Source organism: Megalobrama amblycephala, linkage group LG24 (genome assembly GCF_018812025.1).
Source record: "Megalobrama amblycephala isolate DHTTF-2021 linkage group LG24, ASM1881202v1, whole genome shotgun sequence".
Classification (NCBI taxonomy): Eukaryota; Metazoa; Chordata; class Actinopteri; order Cypriniformes; family Xenocyprididae; genus Megalobrama; species Megalobrama amblycephala.
In genome coordinates, this window is record NC_063067.1 from 24,089,832 (window position 1) to 24,109,272 (window position 19,441).

At 38.7% G+C, this 19,441-nt stretch overlaps 1 protein-coding gene and 1 long non-coding RNA gene across 5 annotated transcripts in view; one reads left to right on the top strand and one right to left on the bottom strand.

The window, feature by feature from the left end:
- Window positions 1-19,441, top strand: part of cpeb2 (cytoplasmic polyadenylation element binding protein 2) — a 41,862-nt gene that overhangs the window by 11,148 nt on the left and 11,273 nt on the right. Inside the window, exons 3-6 of one of the 4 annotated variants that reach the window (XM_048177541.1) lie at window positions 2,286-2,376; window positions 11,937-11,987; window positions 17,335-17,358; window positions 17,876-18,040. In XM_048177541.1, coding sequence (XP_048033498.1) covers window positions 2,286-2,376; window positions 11,937-11,987; window positions 17,335-17,358; window positions 17,876-18,040 — 331 coding nt within the window. The remainder of the gene's footprint in view (window positions 1-2,285; window positions 2,377-11,936; window positions 11,988-17,334; window positions 17,359-17,875; window positions 18,041-19,441) is intronic. The other 3 variants (XM_048177542.1, XM_048177543.1, XM_048177544.1) reach the window with 3 other exon arrangements.
- LOC125259690 lies at window positions 1,542-2,159 on the bottom strand. The gene is made up of 2 exons (XR_007182879.1): window positions 2,004-2,159; window positions 1,542-1,847 (listed from the first exon to the last, which is right to left on the bottom strand). It is a non-coding gene; the product is annotated as an uncharacterized LOC125259690 (long non-coding RNA).

Consider the following 19,441-nt stretch of genomic DNA (forward strand, 5'->3'; position numbering starts at 1 on the left):
ATTATCCTGCCACACAGCAGCTGCTGTTGGTTATTGTGTGTTTGCTGAAGATTCACCATGATGGACCACATACTAAAACACTTCAAACTGCTCCATAATGTACAACTACAAACTACAGCAGCTCAACTTTATGAAGAGCAAAGCTCATAAACTAAATGATGACTACTAAACATTATAAACTATATTAAAAAACAACAATGAACAGAGTGTTTAACTTCTTACTGTAGAGTATTTAGTGTGAAAAAGAATAGTCAACGAATGAGGGGCGGGACTTGATTTTACCCCTCAGGATTTTATTGGATGTTAAAGGGTACATGATCTTGGTTACATGATACAATGACTTGACATTATTACAAAGTGCACTCACCCTCACGCCATCCTAGGTGTGTAAGACTTTCTTCTTTCTGATGACCACAATCTGAGTTATATTAATAAATATCCTGACACATCCGAGCTTTATAAAGGCAGTGAACAGGATCAACAAATATGAAGCACATCCATCCATCATAAACGTACTCCACACGGCTCCGGGGGCTTAGTAAAGTCCTTCTGAAGCGAAGCGATGCGTTTGTGTATAAAAAATATCCATATTTAACAAGTTATGAAGCAAAATCTAGCTTCCGCCAGACCACCTTCCATATTCAACTTACGAAGAAAGTGTAAAACTCTTGCAGTTCAAAAAATGTACGCTACGTCCTACGCCTTCCCTATTCAACTTACAAAACTAGTGTAAGTGACACGACGTTGAATACAGAAGGCAGTCTGGCGGAAACTAGATATTTTTTATTAACCCCCCGGAGCCGTGTGGAGTACATTTATGATGGATAGATGTGGATGGAAGCACTTTCTTCAGCTCATACTCGTGAACCCTGTTCACTGCCATTAATTATAAAGCTCGGATGTGTCAGGATGTTTATTAATATATCTCCAATCATGTTCATCAGAAAGAAGAAAGTCATGTACAGCTAGGATGGCTTGAGTGTGAGTAAAGCTTGGGCTAATTTTCATTTTAAAGTGAACTAATCCTTTAAAGGATTAGTCCACTTTTAAATCAAATTTTCCTGATAATTTACTCACCCCCATGTCATCCAAGATGTTCATGTCTTTCTTTCGTCAGTCGAAAAGAAATTAAGGCTTTTGATGAAAGCATTCCAGGATTATTCTCCATATAGTGGACTTCAATGGCCTCCAGACGGTTGAAGGTCAAAATTACAGTTTCAGTGCAGCTTCAATGGGCTTTAAACGATACCAGACGAGGAATAAGGGTCTCATCTAGCGAAACGATCGATCATTGTCTTAAAAAATACAACTGCATATGCTTTATAAACACAAATTAACGGCTTGCACGTGCTTCCGCTTTCCGTATTCTCCAAAACGCTTACGCTGTATGTCCTACGCCTTCCCCATTCTACTTACGGAAAAAAACTAAACTGGCGCCGCGTTCGTTCCATAAGTAGAATTATCAGGAAAACCTTATTTAAAAGTGGACTAATCCTTTAAGGGTGTTAAGAAACATAGTATGAAAGTGTGCTCTCTTTAAGTGAACTTAAGTGGACTTTTATTTCATGAATGTTATCTGTAAGTACAACACAACTAAGTGCGGTTCTTTTTCTCGAGGGTGGAGATGATGAGGGTCTCTGTGTTAAGCCTGGAGCTTGTGGTGTTGATCTTGTTTGTGTCAGTCGTCATGCGTTTCCCACAGTGCACACACAGGTCTGACAGGGTTGCCGGGTGGCGGATGGCTGTGTTTATGTTCACATTCCTTCTTGGTCTCATTGCGGTAATGACACAGATATCTGTGGCATGTTGTTAGGCAGGTGTTGTGATTGGGAGACGGGACGCCCCTACTGGAGGGAAGAGGGATATTCTTGTGATGCAGCTGAATCACAAAAACAAGCAACACACACACACACAAACGTCGGATTCATTCTGCCTTAAAACAGCCACGCTCCGAGACTGGTTTGGCTGAACTTTCAGTCTAAAATACAGTAAAGCTAACAAACCTGCCTGGTTAATTCCACTCGTGACAGCTCTACAAACAACATTCCGCAGGGCTGGAATTCTGAGCGTGACCCAGAATCCGGTCTGCCGCAGGATTCCAGGGATTCAGGGGTGACACAAACACGCTCTATTCCTGCTTAGAGTGATCAGCTCGGAAAGAATGCCGTTCCTTGCGTTCTGTGTTTGCTCTTGACTGCGTTAGTGTGCTGCATGTAATCCCATAATTCCACAGCAAACATCTGTATTGCACATATATTGACACATTCCTCAACTCTGTTCCTCAGGATCGGTCCAGGATGTATGACAGCTTGAACATGCATTCACTGGAGAGCTCCCTGATCGACATCATGAGGGCGGAGCAGGACCCTCTGAAGGGTAAGATCCATTTCCTGCTCACAGTTCTGATGTCATGGGAGTCTCATAAGGCTTTGGAAGGCAGACTACATGTGCATTGAGGAAGCAGAGGGCAGATTGCACATGTTGTACATGGTTCATATAAGGTCACTGTCTAAGAACAAGTGTTTCGTTCTGATTTAGCTCATTTTCTGTACATTTGATTCAGGGAAATTAAAGTAGGATATAATTGAGAGGGTTATGTTGAACCTTTTGATTCTAGTCACTTTTGGTTCTAGAAATAAATGTTTCTTAAAGGTCACCTATTGTGCGCATTTTTAGAAGTGTAATTGTAATTTAAGTCTCAGGTGTCCCCAGAATATGTCTGTGAAGTTTCAGATTAAAATATCCGTTTTCACTCTAGAAAATCTCTGTAAGAGCTTAATAAAACACAGTGCATGTGTGCATTAAAATATTATCCATAAACTCTCTCTCTCCCTTGCATTATCATCAACATACATAGCGAATTACACAGAAACACTCGTTACAACTAACAGTAAACAAATATATAAAGACCTTTTGCCTTTTCATGTGGTGCTTAATAAACTGGTCAACTTTATATTCGTAAATCAACTCCCAACTCTCTCACCTTTATTACTTCCGTATCCAGTATCACTCTGGAGACTGTAAGCTGGATCTCAAACAGTTTATTGATCTATCCTTGAGTTAAAAATTTTTTAGCACAACCTCTGTTTTGTATTGTCCCTTTGTATTGACATTCGTTCACAAAGCAGTCCAGTGTGAAATGATTTGTGCAGACATAAACGAATTTCGGTAGAGTTGAGGGAGCATTTTCTTCGAAAACAAAATGAATCCACCTCGTCTTCAGCGGCTCAGATTTAGGGAGTAAATGGAGAGAGCTATGTGGATTAATCCATCCAGCTACAGAACACCTAAAACGTTTGGGAGACATTCTCATCAGTGCAGTAATGGCAGACTGGGCGTTTCTATGTTAAAACGGCAGTGTCTGTCAACATTCGTGGGTGGGGCCTGTGGCTAATGTGACATCACACTGCCAGGGATCTGGAAACGGCTTGTTCTGAGACACTGCTTATGATTTGTGGGGATTTAAAAAAAAGGAGTGGTTGGATTTTTATCATTATAGGGTGGTTGTGTACACATGCTGCCAACACACATTTACAGCCAAACACCATGCAAAAGTGAATTTTGCATAATAGGTCAAAAATGGGTCAAAAAATGGGTCAAAAACACTTTTAAATAGAACTTCTTTATATGTAATTTCATAATTACTTCCAAACAAAATATTATATTGAATGTTAATAACATTCAATACATTTAAGTGCACTTTTCTGCCTCTGAAATGGCTTTCCATTTTGGATGACATCACAACAAATACCTCTTAGTTTCCAACTCTTCCCCTTCAAACTCCTCAGTCCGTTCTGGTATTTTACGCCCACTTTTCACAATCTAGTCAATTCCTGATGTACAAGTTCTCTCTCACATTTTTTTTTTTTTTCACATAAAATATCTTAATGTAAAATAGGTTTCTAACAGCATTTCATGTTGGAGGATTCAAGCCCTCCATGTCATACCTAATTGGGGTAAAAATCACCCAAATATCTTTGTGTCTGGTGACACATTGGCTCAGTGTGTAGCACTGTTGCCTCACAGCCAGGAGGTCCCTGGTTTGAGTCCCTGCTGAGCCAGGAGGCCATTCCTTACAGAGTTTGCATGTTCTCCCTGTATCTGCGTGGGTTTTCTCCAGGTGCTCCAGTTTCACCCACAATCCAAAGACATGCAATATAGGTGAATTGGACCCGCTAAATTGTCCATAGGTGTTGAATGCGTGTGTGTGTGTGAGTCCCAAGCCATGTGATGAGGGTGGCTGGGGAAAGACCTGGTGACCTACCCTGGAAAAATCATGACCAAGAGAATTCATGGACAGTGTCTGATGTATGGCAGGATATGGCCATAGAATCAGTAAGAGTCAATGATCGTTGTTGTGTCCGAGCTGTTTTTATATTGAATCCCAGCAGAGTAGCGTGTTTCTCTGTCACGGGTGGGCCGAAAGCGGCGTGTGGTGCTGTGGATCTGGGTGTGGCACTGCGCTACAGTCACTCTCTGTCTCTCTCACTGGAGCTTCTCGCTCAGCCTGCTGGAGCAGATGGACCAGACATATGGGGCGGCACTTACTGCAGAGAGAGGGAAGGGCGTGGGTATGGACTATATTTAGTACAGGACACACTCTGCCACCCTGTGTGTGACAGATAAAGAGCAGGAGAGTGAATGGGGCTCTCTACAGTATCTACAGACCCTCCTTTAAAGGGGTCATGACATGGATTTTTTTAAATTATTTAAATGTTTTGTTACACTTATAATATTATTAAAGTTTTTTGTAACAATAAAATAAAATAAAAGGATATAAAACAAATATATATGTGGAAAATCAATTATTTTTAACCTTTATTTGGAGCCTCTGTCTGAAATTATCCATTTTTAATGTGCGGCTCATTTAAGGCTTGTCAGTAAACAGCCACTGTTATGATTAGCCAACGTCATTGCACAGGAAATAGTAACAACGGCCACTCACTATTGCACGTGAATACATGTTTTGAAAACATTATCCATATAAAGTCAGCATTTACAAACAAAGCATTATAAAATCATTTACTTGCAGTTTGTGATGTAGCTGCTGTCAGATTCAATACAGACAGCTGCTTCATCTGTCAACAAATGTTTCTTAAACTGCGCCTTGTTTATAAAATGAAATGCTCAGAACAAACAATCGTCCAACGCGATCAGGGTCTCCATTAAAATAAACCATCCTCTTGTTTCCGACGCTGGGATCCTTCTGAAGTCTCTACAGAGACAAAATCCAGCTGGACGCGTCAAATTGAACGTTCTTTCACTCTTCCATTTGTCCTGTTGTCGACAGACTCAAGCGTGTGGAATATGTCAGAAATTGAGCACACATCTGTATACTGTATCAGCGTAGACAACGTCAGTCATTATAATGACTTGAGAAACTGAACGCACATCTGTATACTGTATCAGCGTAGACAACGTCAGTCATTATAATGACTTCAGAAACTGAATGCACATCTGTATGCTGTATCAGTGTAGACAGCGTCAGTCACTATAATGACTTCAGAAACTGAACGTACATCTATATACTGTATCAGCGTAGACAACGTCAGTCACTATAATGACTTCAGTAACTGAACGCACATCTGTATACTGTATCAGCGTAGACAGTGTCAGTGATTATAATGACTTCAGAAACCGAACACATCTGTATACTGTATCAGCGTAGACAGTATCAGTGATTATAATGACTTCAGAAACTGAACACATCTGTATACTGTATCAGCGTAGACAGCATCAATCATAATGACTTCAGAAACTGAACACATCTGTGTACTGTATCAGCGTAGACAGCGTCAGTCATTATAATGACTTGAGAAACTGAACGTACATCTGTATACTGTATCAGCGTAGACAGCGTCAGTCATTATAATGACTTGAGAAACTGAACACATCTGTATACTGTATCAGCGTAGACAGCGTCAGTCATTATAATGACTTGAGAAACTGAACGCACATCTGTATACTGTATCAGCGTAGACAGTGTCAGTGATTATAATGACTTCAGAAACTGAACACATCTGTATACTGTATCAGCGTAGACAGCGTCAGTCATTATAATGACTTGAGAAACTGAACGCACATCTGTATACTGTATCAGCGTAGACAGTGTCAGTGATTATAATGACTTCAGAAACTGAACACATCTGTATACTGTATCAGCGTAGACAGTGTCAGTGATTATAATGACTTCAGAAACCGAACACATCTGTATACTGTATCAGCGTAGACAGTATCAGTGATTATAATGACTTCAGAAACTGAACACATCTGTATACTGTATCAGCGTAGACAGCATCAATCATAATGACTTCAGAAACTGAACACATCTGTGTACTGTATCAGCGTAGACAGCGTCAGTCATTATAATGACTTGAGAAACTGAACACATCTGTATACTGTATCAGCGTAGACAGCATCAATCATAATGACTTCAGAAACTGAACACATCTGTATACTGTATCAGCGTAGACAGTGTCAGTGATTATAATGACTTCAGAAACTGAACACATCTGTATACTGTATCAGCGTAGACAGTGTCAGTGATTATAATGACTTCAGAAACCGAACACATCTGTATACTGTATCAGCGTAGACAGTATCAGTGATTATAATGACTTCAGAAACTGAACACATCTGTATACTGTATCAGCGTAGACAGCATCAATCATAATGACTTCAGAAACTGAACACATCTGTGTACTGTATCAGCGTAGACAGCGTCAGTCATTATAATGACTTCAGAAACTGAACACATCTGTATACTGTATCAGCGTAGACAGCGTCAGTCATTATAATGACTTCAGAAACTGAACGCACATCTGTATACTGTATCAGCGTAGACAGTGTCAGTGATTATAATGACTTCAGAAACTGAACACATCTGTATACTGTATCAGCGTAGACAGCATCAGTCATTATAATGACTTCAGAAACTGAACACATCTGTATACTGTATCAGCGTAGACAACGTCAGTCATTATAATGACTTCAGAAACTGAATGCACATCTGTATGCTGTATCAGTGTAGACAGCATCAGTCACTATAATGACTTCAGAAACTGAACGTACATCTGTATACTGTATCAGCGTAGACAATGTCAGTCATTATAATGACTTCAGAAACTGAACGCACATCTGTATACTGTATCAGCGTAGACAACGTCAGTCATTATAATGACTTCAGAAACTGAATGCACATCTGTATGCTGTATCAGCGTAGACAACGTCAGTCATTATAATGACTTCAGAAACTGAATGCACATCTGTATGCTGTATCAGCGTAGACAACGTCAGTCATTATAATGACTTCAGAAACTGAACACATCTGTATACTTTATCAGCGTAGACAGTGTCAGTGATTATAATGACTTCAGAAACTGAACACATCTGTATACTGTATCAGCGTAGACAGTGTCAGTGATTATAATGACTTCAGAAACTGAACACATCTGTATACTTTATCAGCGTAGACAGTGTCAGTGATTATAATGACTTCAGAAACTGAACACATCTGTATACTGTATCAGCGTAGACAGCATCAGGGATTATAATGACTTCAGAAACCGAACACATCTGTATACTGTATCAGCGTAGACAGTGTCAGTCATAATGACTTCAGAAACTGAACACATCTGTATACTGTATCAGCGTAGACAGCATCAGTCATAATGACTTCAGAAACTGAACACATCTGTATACTGTATTAGCGTAGACAGCATCAGGGATTGTAATGGCTTCAGAAACTGAACACATCTGTATACTCTATCAGCATAGACAACGTCAATCATTATAATGACTTCAGAAACTGAATGCACATCTGTAAACTGTATCAGTGTAGACAGCGTCAGTAATTTATAATGACTTCAGAATTATAATGATTTCAGAAACTGAACACACATCTGTATACTGTATCAGTGTAGACAGCGTCAGTCATTATAATGGCTTCAGAAACTGGACGCACATCTGTCATGACCCCTTTAAAGTCAGCATGAAGTCAAAATTGACCTTATTTACATTAATTTCGATCCTGGTCTAATTTTGCATAATTGATAATGCAGCCTTTCTAAAATATTGCTGCAGTTAACACTGTAATTTAAAATCAGCATAAAACAGAAGTTGCACTAGTCTTTTCTTCTCTATTGTGTCGTATATCCGAGTGAAACACTTCAGGAACAAGAACAAATGTAGGACGGGGCTTGATTTTGTCTGTGGGGAATTGATTGGATGGTTGTGGTTTGCTATTGGTGGATCTCATATGAGTGACAGGATTGCCCCGCCCTCATCATCAGAGAAGAGAAGATGTCGCTGCAAGACGGAGAGGAAGTTATTCTGATTCAAGATTACGAAGAACATGAATTTAAAACAATAATCATGTACATGATAAATCATTTAGAATAAACACTGCAATATTCCATAAAAAACAAGAAATGTCAATTTTCATTTCATGTTGACTTTAATGTTGGTTACTGTACTAAATGTAATAAAGGTTATGAAAATAACTGCAAATAATTTGAAATATTATCATTTGGATACACTGAGATGCTCTGGAATATCCTGTTTCAGTAAGGAATATCACATTATGGAAGTAATACAGCTTTCAAATGCCATATCATGTTGACTTTAATCTGGGAATTGTGGGGTTAACAGTAGGAAACCACCAAATTATGATCTAGATGTTTTAGTAGTTGCGGTGTAGCTGAGCTACCTGTGCATTTCATGTGCTTTAGCTCTTCTAACATGCCGACGTTCGCTCAATCGATCAGATGTGGGAGATGTGCTGAGCAAACCACTGCTAAGAAACCTGCTTAATAAACGATGGCTCAGTTAATGGATCGTCACGAGTGGTTGCCAGCATCAGGGAATGTGCTGACATTAGCTGAAGCGCTCGAAACAAAACACTGCTGTTGAAATATTAAACATTGGCACAGATACGGACCACTATACAGTATTGGTTTGTCTTGGATGTTATTTTATGTAATCACAAAGCAGATGAAACGAAACAATGGTTTGGTTTACTGTGGACGGATGATGAGAGCTCTGTGAAATGCTGCAATGTCTCTAGGAGCTTCCGCATTTAATAATTGGACAACAGATGGTGTGTGTGTGTGTGTGTGTGTGTGTGAGGACTTGGAAGAATTACAACTGATTGTCTGTGTACCTGGACGTTTTCTAAAAAATCTGTCCGACTAGATTATGGATAAATCTCAGGACAACATGTCCAGGTCACATTTGACCCCCAAAATCAAAAGAAAAAATATTTGGAATAAATTTTGCATAGAGAAAATACAGAAAAAAATACTTTTTTGCCAACATTCACTACAATATTATATATTTGTAGATATTTATATTTTTTGCTTTAAATGTTTTCTTTAAAAAGAAAGGAATATATTTTTTCCCCTCTCTCTATCTGGGCCCCTGGAATCATCTACTACTAATCATCAACTACACATTTGAAGTGAATATTTCTTTGTCTTAAGTGCTCACATGATTAACTGGGATGTGTCATGTGACAGAGCTTCAGCTTCACACTGTTTGCATCTGTCATGTGGCTGGGGTCAAACTTAAGGGTGACCTTAGTAACACAGCAAAGCCAGTTGATCATTGCTAGAAACATTCCTCATGAAAGACGGGGCTCTGTTTCAGAACCTGTTGAGACACTTCTCAGGCAGAATCCTAAAGGAAATAGACCCACTTCAGGCCATTCACACAAAGAACCATAGCTATATTAGCTCCACACCAGCAAACATTAACGTTCTGTGTATTATAAGAACATTCTGCAGTTCTGTCGTCTGTTGCTTTAATGCCCAAGCTCTTTAGAATCAAGTTCTGATTCGCTGTCAATTTTTTTATTATTAATCTGCTGAAAAAAGTAATTCTGAAAGTGATTCCAGTGATATCATTCCTCTGTGTCGTTATCATTATAGCTGTGATGTGGACTTCACTATTCTCATAGAATTAAAATGATTATTAAATGAATAGTTATCATCCATGGTGTGAACGGGCCTTTAATATAGTGCATCAGTGCCGCCACTTTTTCAGCTGCTTTGGTTCCAGAAGTATTTTTCCAATTCATTTTTCCCATAGGTTATAAACCAATCACAACATTATAAAAAAGCATTAGAAAATCAGACAAAAAGGCACAGTACTGTCTACTTTAATGGCTTTAGTGAGGGAAAAAACTACTATGGAGAAATAGAAAAACTATTAATTTCAAGTTGTTGATTATATATATATATATATCATGGGCGTTTCCTCCGAGGAGGTAAGGAAGGCAGTGCCTCCTCAAAAAATAGGATGAGAAAACAATCCATATTACATATAAAACAACACAAATATTACAAATTATGACATTAAAGGTGCCATCGAACGTTTTTTTACAAGATGTAATACAAGTCTAAGGTGTCCCCTGAATGTGTCTGTGAAGTTTCAGCTCAAAATACCCCATAGATTTTTTTTTTTTTATTCATTTTTTTAACTGCCTATTTTGAGGCATCATTAACTATGCACCGATTCAGGCTGCGGCCCCTTTAATTCAACAGTGACACCCGCAGGTAAAGTTACAGCAGGAGACATGCCTCCCTTTGCTCTCATAGGAAACCATAGAAAATCATTAGACCCCCGCCGTGCGGTGGGTTTTGTGGGGGGGTAATTGAGAATGAATGGGGGAAAGTCACGTGAGAGGAGTCAATGTCTCCATCACGCTGTGATTGGATTTAATTGGTTATGATTGGATATGATTGGTTTGTGCGATAAATCCCGCCTCTTGTTGACGTGCATGTTCTGCGCTTCAGTTTGACTGAACAAATGATGGCGTCAATGAGAAGACTAATTGAAAAGTAAGTAAACCAAGTTAGATATCACCACTTTATGTCATGTCAAAATCAAACTTGAAATGGACTGAAAGCATGATGTCTGTTGGGATTTTAGTGCAATCAGCTTAAAAAATACAATTTGTGTCTGTGACAGATGGTGTTTACGGAGCATGACTGATGATCCAAAATAGCCTAAGTTGACAATTAAAAAGAAAAACATTAATACACAAATAAAATATATTGTTTAAATTATTATTGCCTTTAGTTATTATTTTGGAATGAATGTAGAAATGCTTAAAACACTTAACTTGATGAGATTGACTTGATTACAAAATAGAATTGTCTCTGGTTTCTTTTTTCTTTTTTGATGTAAAGTTTCTAAATTAATGTAAAGTAATGTTCATTTAACAAGGAAGATGTGTCAGCGTTAATGCATGAATTTACTTTGATTCATAAATAAATAAATATATATATACTGTATATAGATTCATAAACAGACAGCATAGCAAGGCTGAGTCGTTTACGTCATTCATGGTGCTTCATGGGAGTGGGCGGAGCTAAAGAGCTTTTTTGGTGTGATTTGCTCACTGTGAGTCTCTGATTAGTGGCATTTAGTGGCATTTTCTGAACAGCATCGTGTGAAATGTAGTTTTTCATCCCAAATTTAGCTTTTAAACACAATTATTTAAAAAAAGTTGAAAGAATGTGGGCTGATGACTTCAACCGAAGCAAATACCATCCATTAACAACCTCTGAGTTCACAGTAGTTCTGTCATTAAAGGTTTACAAGTTATTGTTAAAAATCTGTTTTCCAATGGGAAAAAAATGCGTTTTTACTCCTGGAACCCGACTGTTGCTCTATGTCTGATGTGGATGCTAGCTTCATAACGACAAGGGAAAACTTCTCTGTTGTTAGCATGTTTGCTAAGCTAATGATATGATGTATCAATCATAACAATGCAAAGTTGTCAGCTGGTCTGTTCCACTGAGCTTGTGACAATGTGATCTGGGTTTACCTTCTCTAGATGTCTAAATCTGCTCCCTACATAGGCAGCTGTCTAAGTGTTGGGACACTGACACATGTTTCATACTGCTCTCTTCTGTCTCTTCTCTCATGTTCAGGCCGTGTGGGATGTCCCCACCCCGGCGCTGACGGTCTACTCATGCTCAATGGTAATTATGACAGCGAGCTTCAGTTTGTTGTTTTCCTTCTGTCTGTAATATGCTCATGTGTAGCAGAGGCCATCTTGAGAACAGGCCTGGGAATCTAGATATGTGTGATGATGTGACAAACCCTTACTGTACTGTGTGTTTCAGCGTGATTGGATGTCTGTTAGCATCCAGGACTATTATTATTAATATAGTAGTTACATTACTATTTAATGGTTGGAGAAATGCTGCTAAACCTTTAAACGTTCTGCCTATTCTAAATGACATTGAAGGTCACTGCAACTTTGGACCAAAATAAATTATTTTAAAGATGTTAAAGGGGTACATCACCCCTGGAAAGATGAATGTGTATTTAAAATTGGTCATTTATGTAGTAGAAATGTGAAATTATTTTTGAATTTGGAGCTTTCTAGACTGAGAAAAGGCAGAAAATGTATTTTTGACTAATGTGGATGAAAGACAACAACTCCCAGAATGCACTTGTTTCGCTGCCCTTGCGAGGCCATGCCCAAACCACGCCTATCGGTTACAATCGTGAGTTAGTTCATACATTTACAGCGAAATGGTGCTAAATTGACACACGGCCTAAGGCTGAAACAAATTCCTGCAAAATCATTTACAAGTAAACAGTGACATGGATATTCCGTATCATAGCAACAAAGCGTCTCAACAGAAAAAAAATGCTGCGCTGCAGAAGCGCTCTCACGGCTCACAGCGCGCTCACAGACGGACGTTTTAAGCAGAGCGCCTAGCGTTTTCAGCTGGCTAAAAACGCTTTGGTGGACACACGGCCTAAGCGTATTCGCCTAGAGGTAAGACTCGCTGATACTAGACTCTTATTTCTGATAACACAGTAGCCTATATGTAGTGTTGTAGGTAGCAGTAAAACTGCAAACTTAGCAAAGTAACGTTAGATAGACAATTACATATAAGTTGCATATAAGTTGACTGTTATCAAAGTAAAGCCACTGTTCTGTAAAACTGAGTTAGTCTATTTATCTATTTATGCTAACTTACCACAAAAGCCTGTTGTTGTATTGGTTGAGATGACTGCAGAGACCGATAAATTTGCGAGATGAACCACTGATGTAGTGCAGACTATAACAAAATAATGTTACTGTAAGCTTAAAAATATAACTGTGACACCCACTTTTGATAAAATCTTTGATCTATGTCCGTGAGTAACCTCAAACCTATGCCTCAAACGCGCATATGTTATGGGCGTGGCGAAAAAATGCCGAACTACTTGCTATTACTGGCTGTAGTTTTAAGCCTCTGGCCAAAAAAGCCTCCGATGACGCAAAAATGACGATTTTTGCGCCATCGGAGGCTTTTTTACAGAATAAAAATGCATAAATCTCTCATCTCGGGCTGATATGAAGGGGGAAAGCACGGTAATTCGAAAATACTGGTGGTATTCTACTAATACAAAGCTTAATGCTAAATCCTGAAGTAACCCTTTAAGGAAGTGTTTTATAGGTATCTAATGTTTAATTTATAATATAATAATATAATAATTTATAATTGAGGCCCCAGTGTAGTTCGATGTCTTCATCTGTGGATCTGAAAGTCTTAAAGGTTTAAAGTCTTTCATACATGTTAGTCATATAACCGCAGTTGGCTTTCTTTGCCACTTATGTTTGTTTAATATTGCTGTTGTAAAGTTATGTTACAGACACAGTATAGCAGTCTTGGTTGACCAATCAGCATCCAGACGGTGCATCTGCCAGTAGGGCTCCATTGCGACTGAACTCTTGCTCGATTCGCTGCGCTCACTTTAGATCTCTGAAGCTGTGGTTTGCTCTCTGGTGATGCCATGTTTCTGAAACAGCTGTTGCTTTCTTTTTTGGATAATTGGATCATCATAGATTATACTCTAAAAATAACTGTCATTGTAGCCAAAAGGCTTCGTTTTGTTTGCTTTGTGTCTTTAATCAGTCAAGCATCACTATTACTACTGCTCATATTTAGGGTGAGTAATCTGAACTAACCCCTAACCAGAATAATTACAAATACAACCCCCCATAGATTTACACTGGTGGATTGACCTGAGCCATATCTAGAGACCAGGTTATCAGTTTGGGGAATGGACTTGGAATTGGTCCAGTCGTTGACCAGTATAGATTTTTTTTGTTTTGTTTTGTTTGATGGCTAATTCCAATATCTTAGAGAGCAGGGTGGCCGATGGCCGTTATACATGTTACGATATGATTGGTGTTGGGGAAGCTACTCTGAAATTGTCAAGCTAAAACAGTGCATATGTGAGTGATTTGACAGCTTAGAAAGGTCCACTAGATAGAAAGTGTCCATCTGCACTCATAGTCAGTGGAGTTCTCTCTGAAAGGATTGAACCCTGAGCTGTGTAAAAAGACTGAGGGGAACGTGGAGAATTAGTTACAAACTATTGCATTGTGGCGGGAAGCATATATTCTGCAGAAAATGTAAAATTTTGTAAGTAAAACAATCAAACTATTTCGGGATGATGCTTCCACTGTCTTATTGTGTTTTTATGCTTTAATTGTTCTTATTTTATATGAAAGTGAAGTGTAGACAGATAATGGGATAATGGGACTGTGCTGTTTAGTGTTGCCAGATTGGAAATGTCCAAGTATCATACCAGAAGCTCAAAATTATCGAATTTGGAAGAAAATTATCGTACACGAGTTTTTAGTAGCCTATAGGTAAATTAACTAAATTAAAGGGATAGTTCACCCAAAAATGAAAATTTGATGTTTATCTGCTTACCCCCAGGGCATCCAAGATGTAGGTGACTTTGTTTCTTCAGTAGAACACAAATTATGATTTTTAACTCCAACCGTTGCTGTCTGTCAGTCAAACAATGCGAGTGAGTGGTAACACAATTTATAAGAGTCAAAAAAACTTGATTAGACAAATCCATTAAACCCTGCGGCTCGTGACGACACATTGATGTCCTAAGACACGAAACGATCGGTTTATGTGAGAAACCGAACAGTATTTATATCATTTTTTACCTCTAATACACCACTATGTCCAACTGCGTTCAGCAATCGCTTAGTAAGGTCTGATCGCGCTCTGACAGCGGAAGTGATGTCTAGCACTCATTGAAGTATAAGCGAACTATCCCTTTAATAACCAATGAAGTATAAGCGAACTATCCCTTTAATAACCAATGATTTTTACAAAGGAATGAATCAATACTTAACTAACTTAAGCTGGACAATCACACTATTTCAGCTGCTGTACAGCCAAAATTATGTTCACTCTATCTCTGTACAGCTATACTTTGACACAATCTGTATTGTAAAAAGCGCTATATAAATAAAGGTGACTTGACGAGTCAAACGTACAGAATACAGCTAATTATCTAGACCAACAACTTTTTGACATGACCTGCAAATTACCTCAATAGAAAAAAAAAACTAGGCGTACCTTAGTGGGAAACAACTGACCTAAAAGCGCTGCGGCAGGAACGTTAACTTGTGCTTATGAGAGAGAGTCGTTCTCCATGATGATTGGCCGAGAAGACGTACGAGATTAGTTGGAAGACATGCCTTACAACGTTCACGTTCTCCTTACAATCATGACGTAGACAGAGGATCCACGGCTAGATCAATGAGTATAAGCCGATTATAACGACCATCATTTGAAGTGTCACAAAATTCTGAAATGATTGTACATTATGGGATTTTTTTCATTATTGATCGTACATTGTACAGAGGTCAAAATTATCATACAAATACAATAATTATTCGTACATCTGGCAACACTGGTGCTGTTTAACTGGTTTTACTGCTAGTTTGGGTCATATGAGCGTGAAGGACGTCACATGATTTCTAAGAGCAGTCACAAATGTTGGTCAGCTGATCCACTGGAACATGTGCTGTCCTGTCATGTGATTTATATGGAGTGACACGGGAAGAGGTTTTCTGAAATATTGTGCTTTGAGGAATGACAGCAGTGAAGCTTCATTCTGGTTTTCTTTTTCTTAAACGCTCTTCTTAAAGGAAATTCTGTCATCATTCACTCATCTTCATGTCGCTCCACACCCATAAGACTTTCGTTCATCTTCACAAATGAAGATCTTTTTGATGAAATCTAAGAAATTTCTGTTCCTCCATGGACATCTACGCAACTGACACTTTGATGCTTGAAAAAGTTCATCAAAAAAAGTCATAAAACTAATCCATGAATCGAGTGGTTTACTCCAAATTTTCTGAAGAGACATGATCACTTTATATGATGAACAGATTGTATTCAGGCTTTTATTCATCAAAAATATCTTAATTTGTGTTCTGAAGATGGACAAAGGTTGGTGTGGAACGACATGAGGGTGAGTAAATGATGACAGAATGTTCACTTTTGGGTGACCTAACCCTTTAAGAGGAACTATCACAGCTAAAATCTTCAGCACAACCTTATATTGAACCTTCATTCGTCTGAAAAGAGCAGTTTATGCTGGTTTTGATGCTGGTCTAGCTAGGTGTGGGTGGTATAACGGGTATAACGGTTACTTGTGTTTATACTGTCTGTATGTATGTAGCACCGTGGTCCTGTGAGGCACGACATTTCGTTCCACTGTATGTCACCACATGTAGCGGAATGACAATAAAGCTCAACTTGAACTTATAAGTGAAAATTTTCAACTTTTTTTTTTTTTCAACGTTCATCGTTCAGTTTGAACAATCGTGATTGTCGGGAAATGAAGTCTGCTGCAGCTTTCCAACACAGTCTCTCTATTTTACTTTTTAGCAAAATCATGTGAATTTATATGATTTTGTTCGTACATTTTCAGAAGGATAGGTTGATGCTAACTTTTCCTATAAATCACATAGTACGAATTTGTAGTAAAATCAGGTTGCTCCCAAATGCGCTAAAAACATGCCAAAATGCTTGTCTTGGCGAAAATTCACATGAATACAGTGAGGTCTTCATCGTAAACAGCTGATGTGTGTCAGGATATTGGATCTGTGCATTAGCTCTTAAAGTGACAGCAGCCTAATAGAACAAGAATCAATGCTTTTAATACAGTGAAGACCATCAGTGTTTTATTTTACATCCAATTACTTCATTCAGTTTCTGTAGTATTTCTTACCTCAATACTTCTGTTAGAACGGCTTGTAAAAGTATTAGTTTTTGCTGTGGTATTTAAATTGTCAAACATTTTGGTGTGGTAACAGCCTTATTTCCAGCAAAAATAATGATATCATGATCGGTCATATGGACCATTCCCTAGGTCTAGCTAGTGGAGCATAATGAGCAGCTGTAGTGAATATTTCATCAATAAACCTTTGCCTGTATTGACAGTCATGAATTGAAGCGTTCAGTCAGCTGATTCACAGTATTCTGTGTTGTTTGTGTTCACATGCAGCGAGGAGCTATGGGAGACGACGAGGTAAATCTGTTCGTTACGCTATCTGTGTGGCATGTGTCTGTGTACGGTGTAAATGTGTGTATGCTGCTCTCTGTGTATTCAAACGCTGTGATATTTCTATCTTCATTGACCAATAGAAATAACTTGATCAGTTATCGGTATGATTACGTGTGCTTATAATGACTGAAAACTGCACATCCCGTGATGCACACAGGCATTGACACACATAAATGAATGATCCTGTCTCGGGTGGTCTGATCACAACTGGACAGCGCTAAATACAACAGGGTTCAGATCTCTCAAACCACATTCAGAGGAAGTCATAAACAAGTGTGCTACGCTGAACTGAGTACTGAGTTTGTGTCCTGTTGCACCTTAGACATGAATAACTGCTTACTAACACGGTATATATTGAGTACACCAAAACAAGGGCCCTTGTTTGACACTTTCCCATGTCAGAAGACTGGCATTTGAGATCAGATCACCCAAGATTGATATTAATAGTGTAAGGTGTCTCACATCTTTCTCTTTTTGACAGGACGCTCCTCCCTCTTCCCCATTGATGACGGTCTCCTAGACGACGGCCATGGCAACCAGGGGGTGCTGGGCTCTCCTCACTGTTACCCCCATCAGAACGGGGAGCGCATCGAGAGGTTCTCCCGCAAGGTGTTTGTGGGCGGCCTGCCACCCGACATCGACGAAGGTTCGTGTCAGAGAGGCCTTGAACTGTCTCACATTTTTGTGACATACTCAAATGTAATTGTATGTGATGTTTAAAATGAATGCCATGCTAAATTTTTAAAAATCAATAATATTATATTCTAAACATTTTTATTTTATTTTATAAAAGTTTAGATGTTTTTGAAGGCAGTTTTTGTTTGTACACCTCCTTCTCTGTTTGGCAGTCCAATTATTTGAATTCATTTAAAAAATGGTATTATAATAATAATAATTAATTCTAAAATTATTATATTGTTATTTTATTTTATAATATATTAAGATATGCCTAATATATATTTTATATTATATTGGAGAATGTATAATAATGGATTCAAAATATTTTTTTTTATTTCATAATATTATATTTCGCTCATATATTTCTCTCATATTTCACGCATTATACAATATATATTACATCATAATATAAAGTGTTTCTAAAATTCAATCTAATATATAAAAATGATTCTACAAATGTTTATATTATATTGGAGAATGTATAATAATGGATTCAAAATATTTTATTGTATTTTATTTTATAATATTATATTTCTCTCATATTTCACTTATTGTATTATATATAATATCATATTTTAATATAAAATGTTTCTAAAATTCAATCTAAAATATAATATAAAAATGATTATATTATTGTTACAGTTGGTGTATGTTAGAGAGATGAGGTGTACTCGGAGATCCACAAGATGGGTTTTTAATAATAATCAAGGAGTGAAAGCACATACACACAAACATAAACGAGAATGGACGATGAGTGAAGGCAAACACAGGGTATAAATATATGTGACTAACAAAGGAACTAAACAAGGTGATGGGATGATTAATGAGAAACAGGTGGATCAAATGAACTAATCAGACAGACTGGGGAAAAACTAGGTCACAGGACGCAGTACATGTAACATATCGCCCCCCTCCGGGTTGGCGCGGCCTCGCGGCGTATGGAGTCCAACTGAGGGGGGGGGCGGGGGCTCTGGAGGGGGGCGAAGGGCAAAGAAAATATCAAAAGTCCACAGAAAACAAAAATAGTCCAAGGGGAGTGGAGGGTGGGAGGAGCCAAGGGGAAGCCTGGAGCAGGAGGAGCCAGAGGTTGGTCCAGAGACAAACCATGATGAGGCCCCAGGGTGGAGTCGAGGAAGAGGAGCACCATCGTGGGGAGATGAGAGGCGCCACCCTGGGGATGGCCGATGGAGAAGCCACCGATGATGGTGATCCAGGTGGAGTTGGAATGCCGGAGAGCCCAACCGACACTGCTGGATCTGGAGACCGAGCTGGAGCCGGGACGACGAGCATCCGAGGTGGAATCCGGGAACCTGAAGACTGAGACGGAGGCGGTGCGACTGAGGACGAAGGAGGAGGGAGGAGCCAGGCG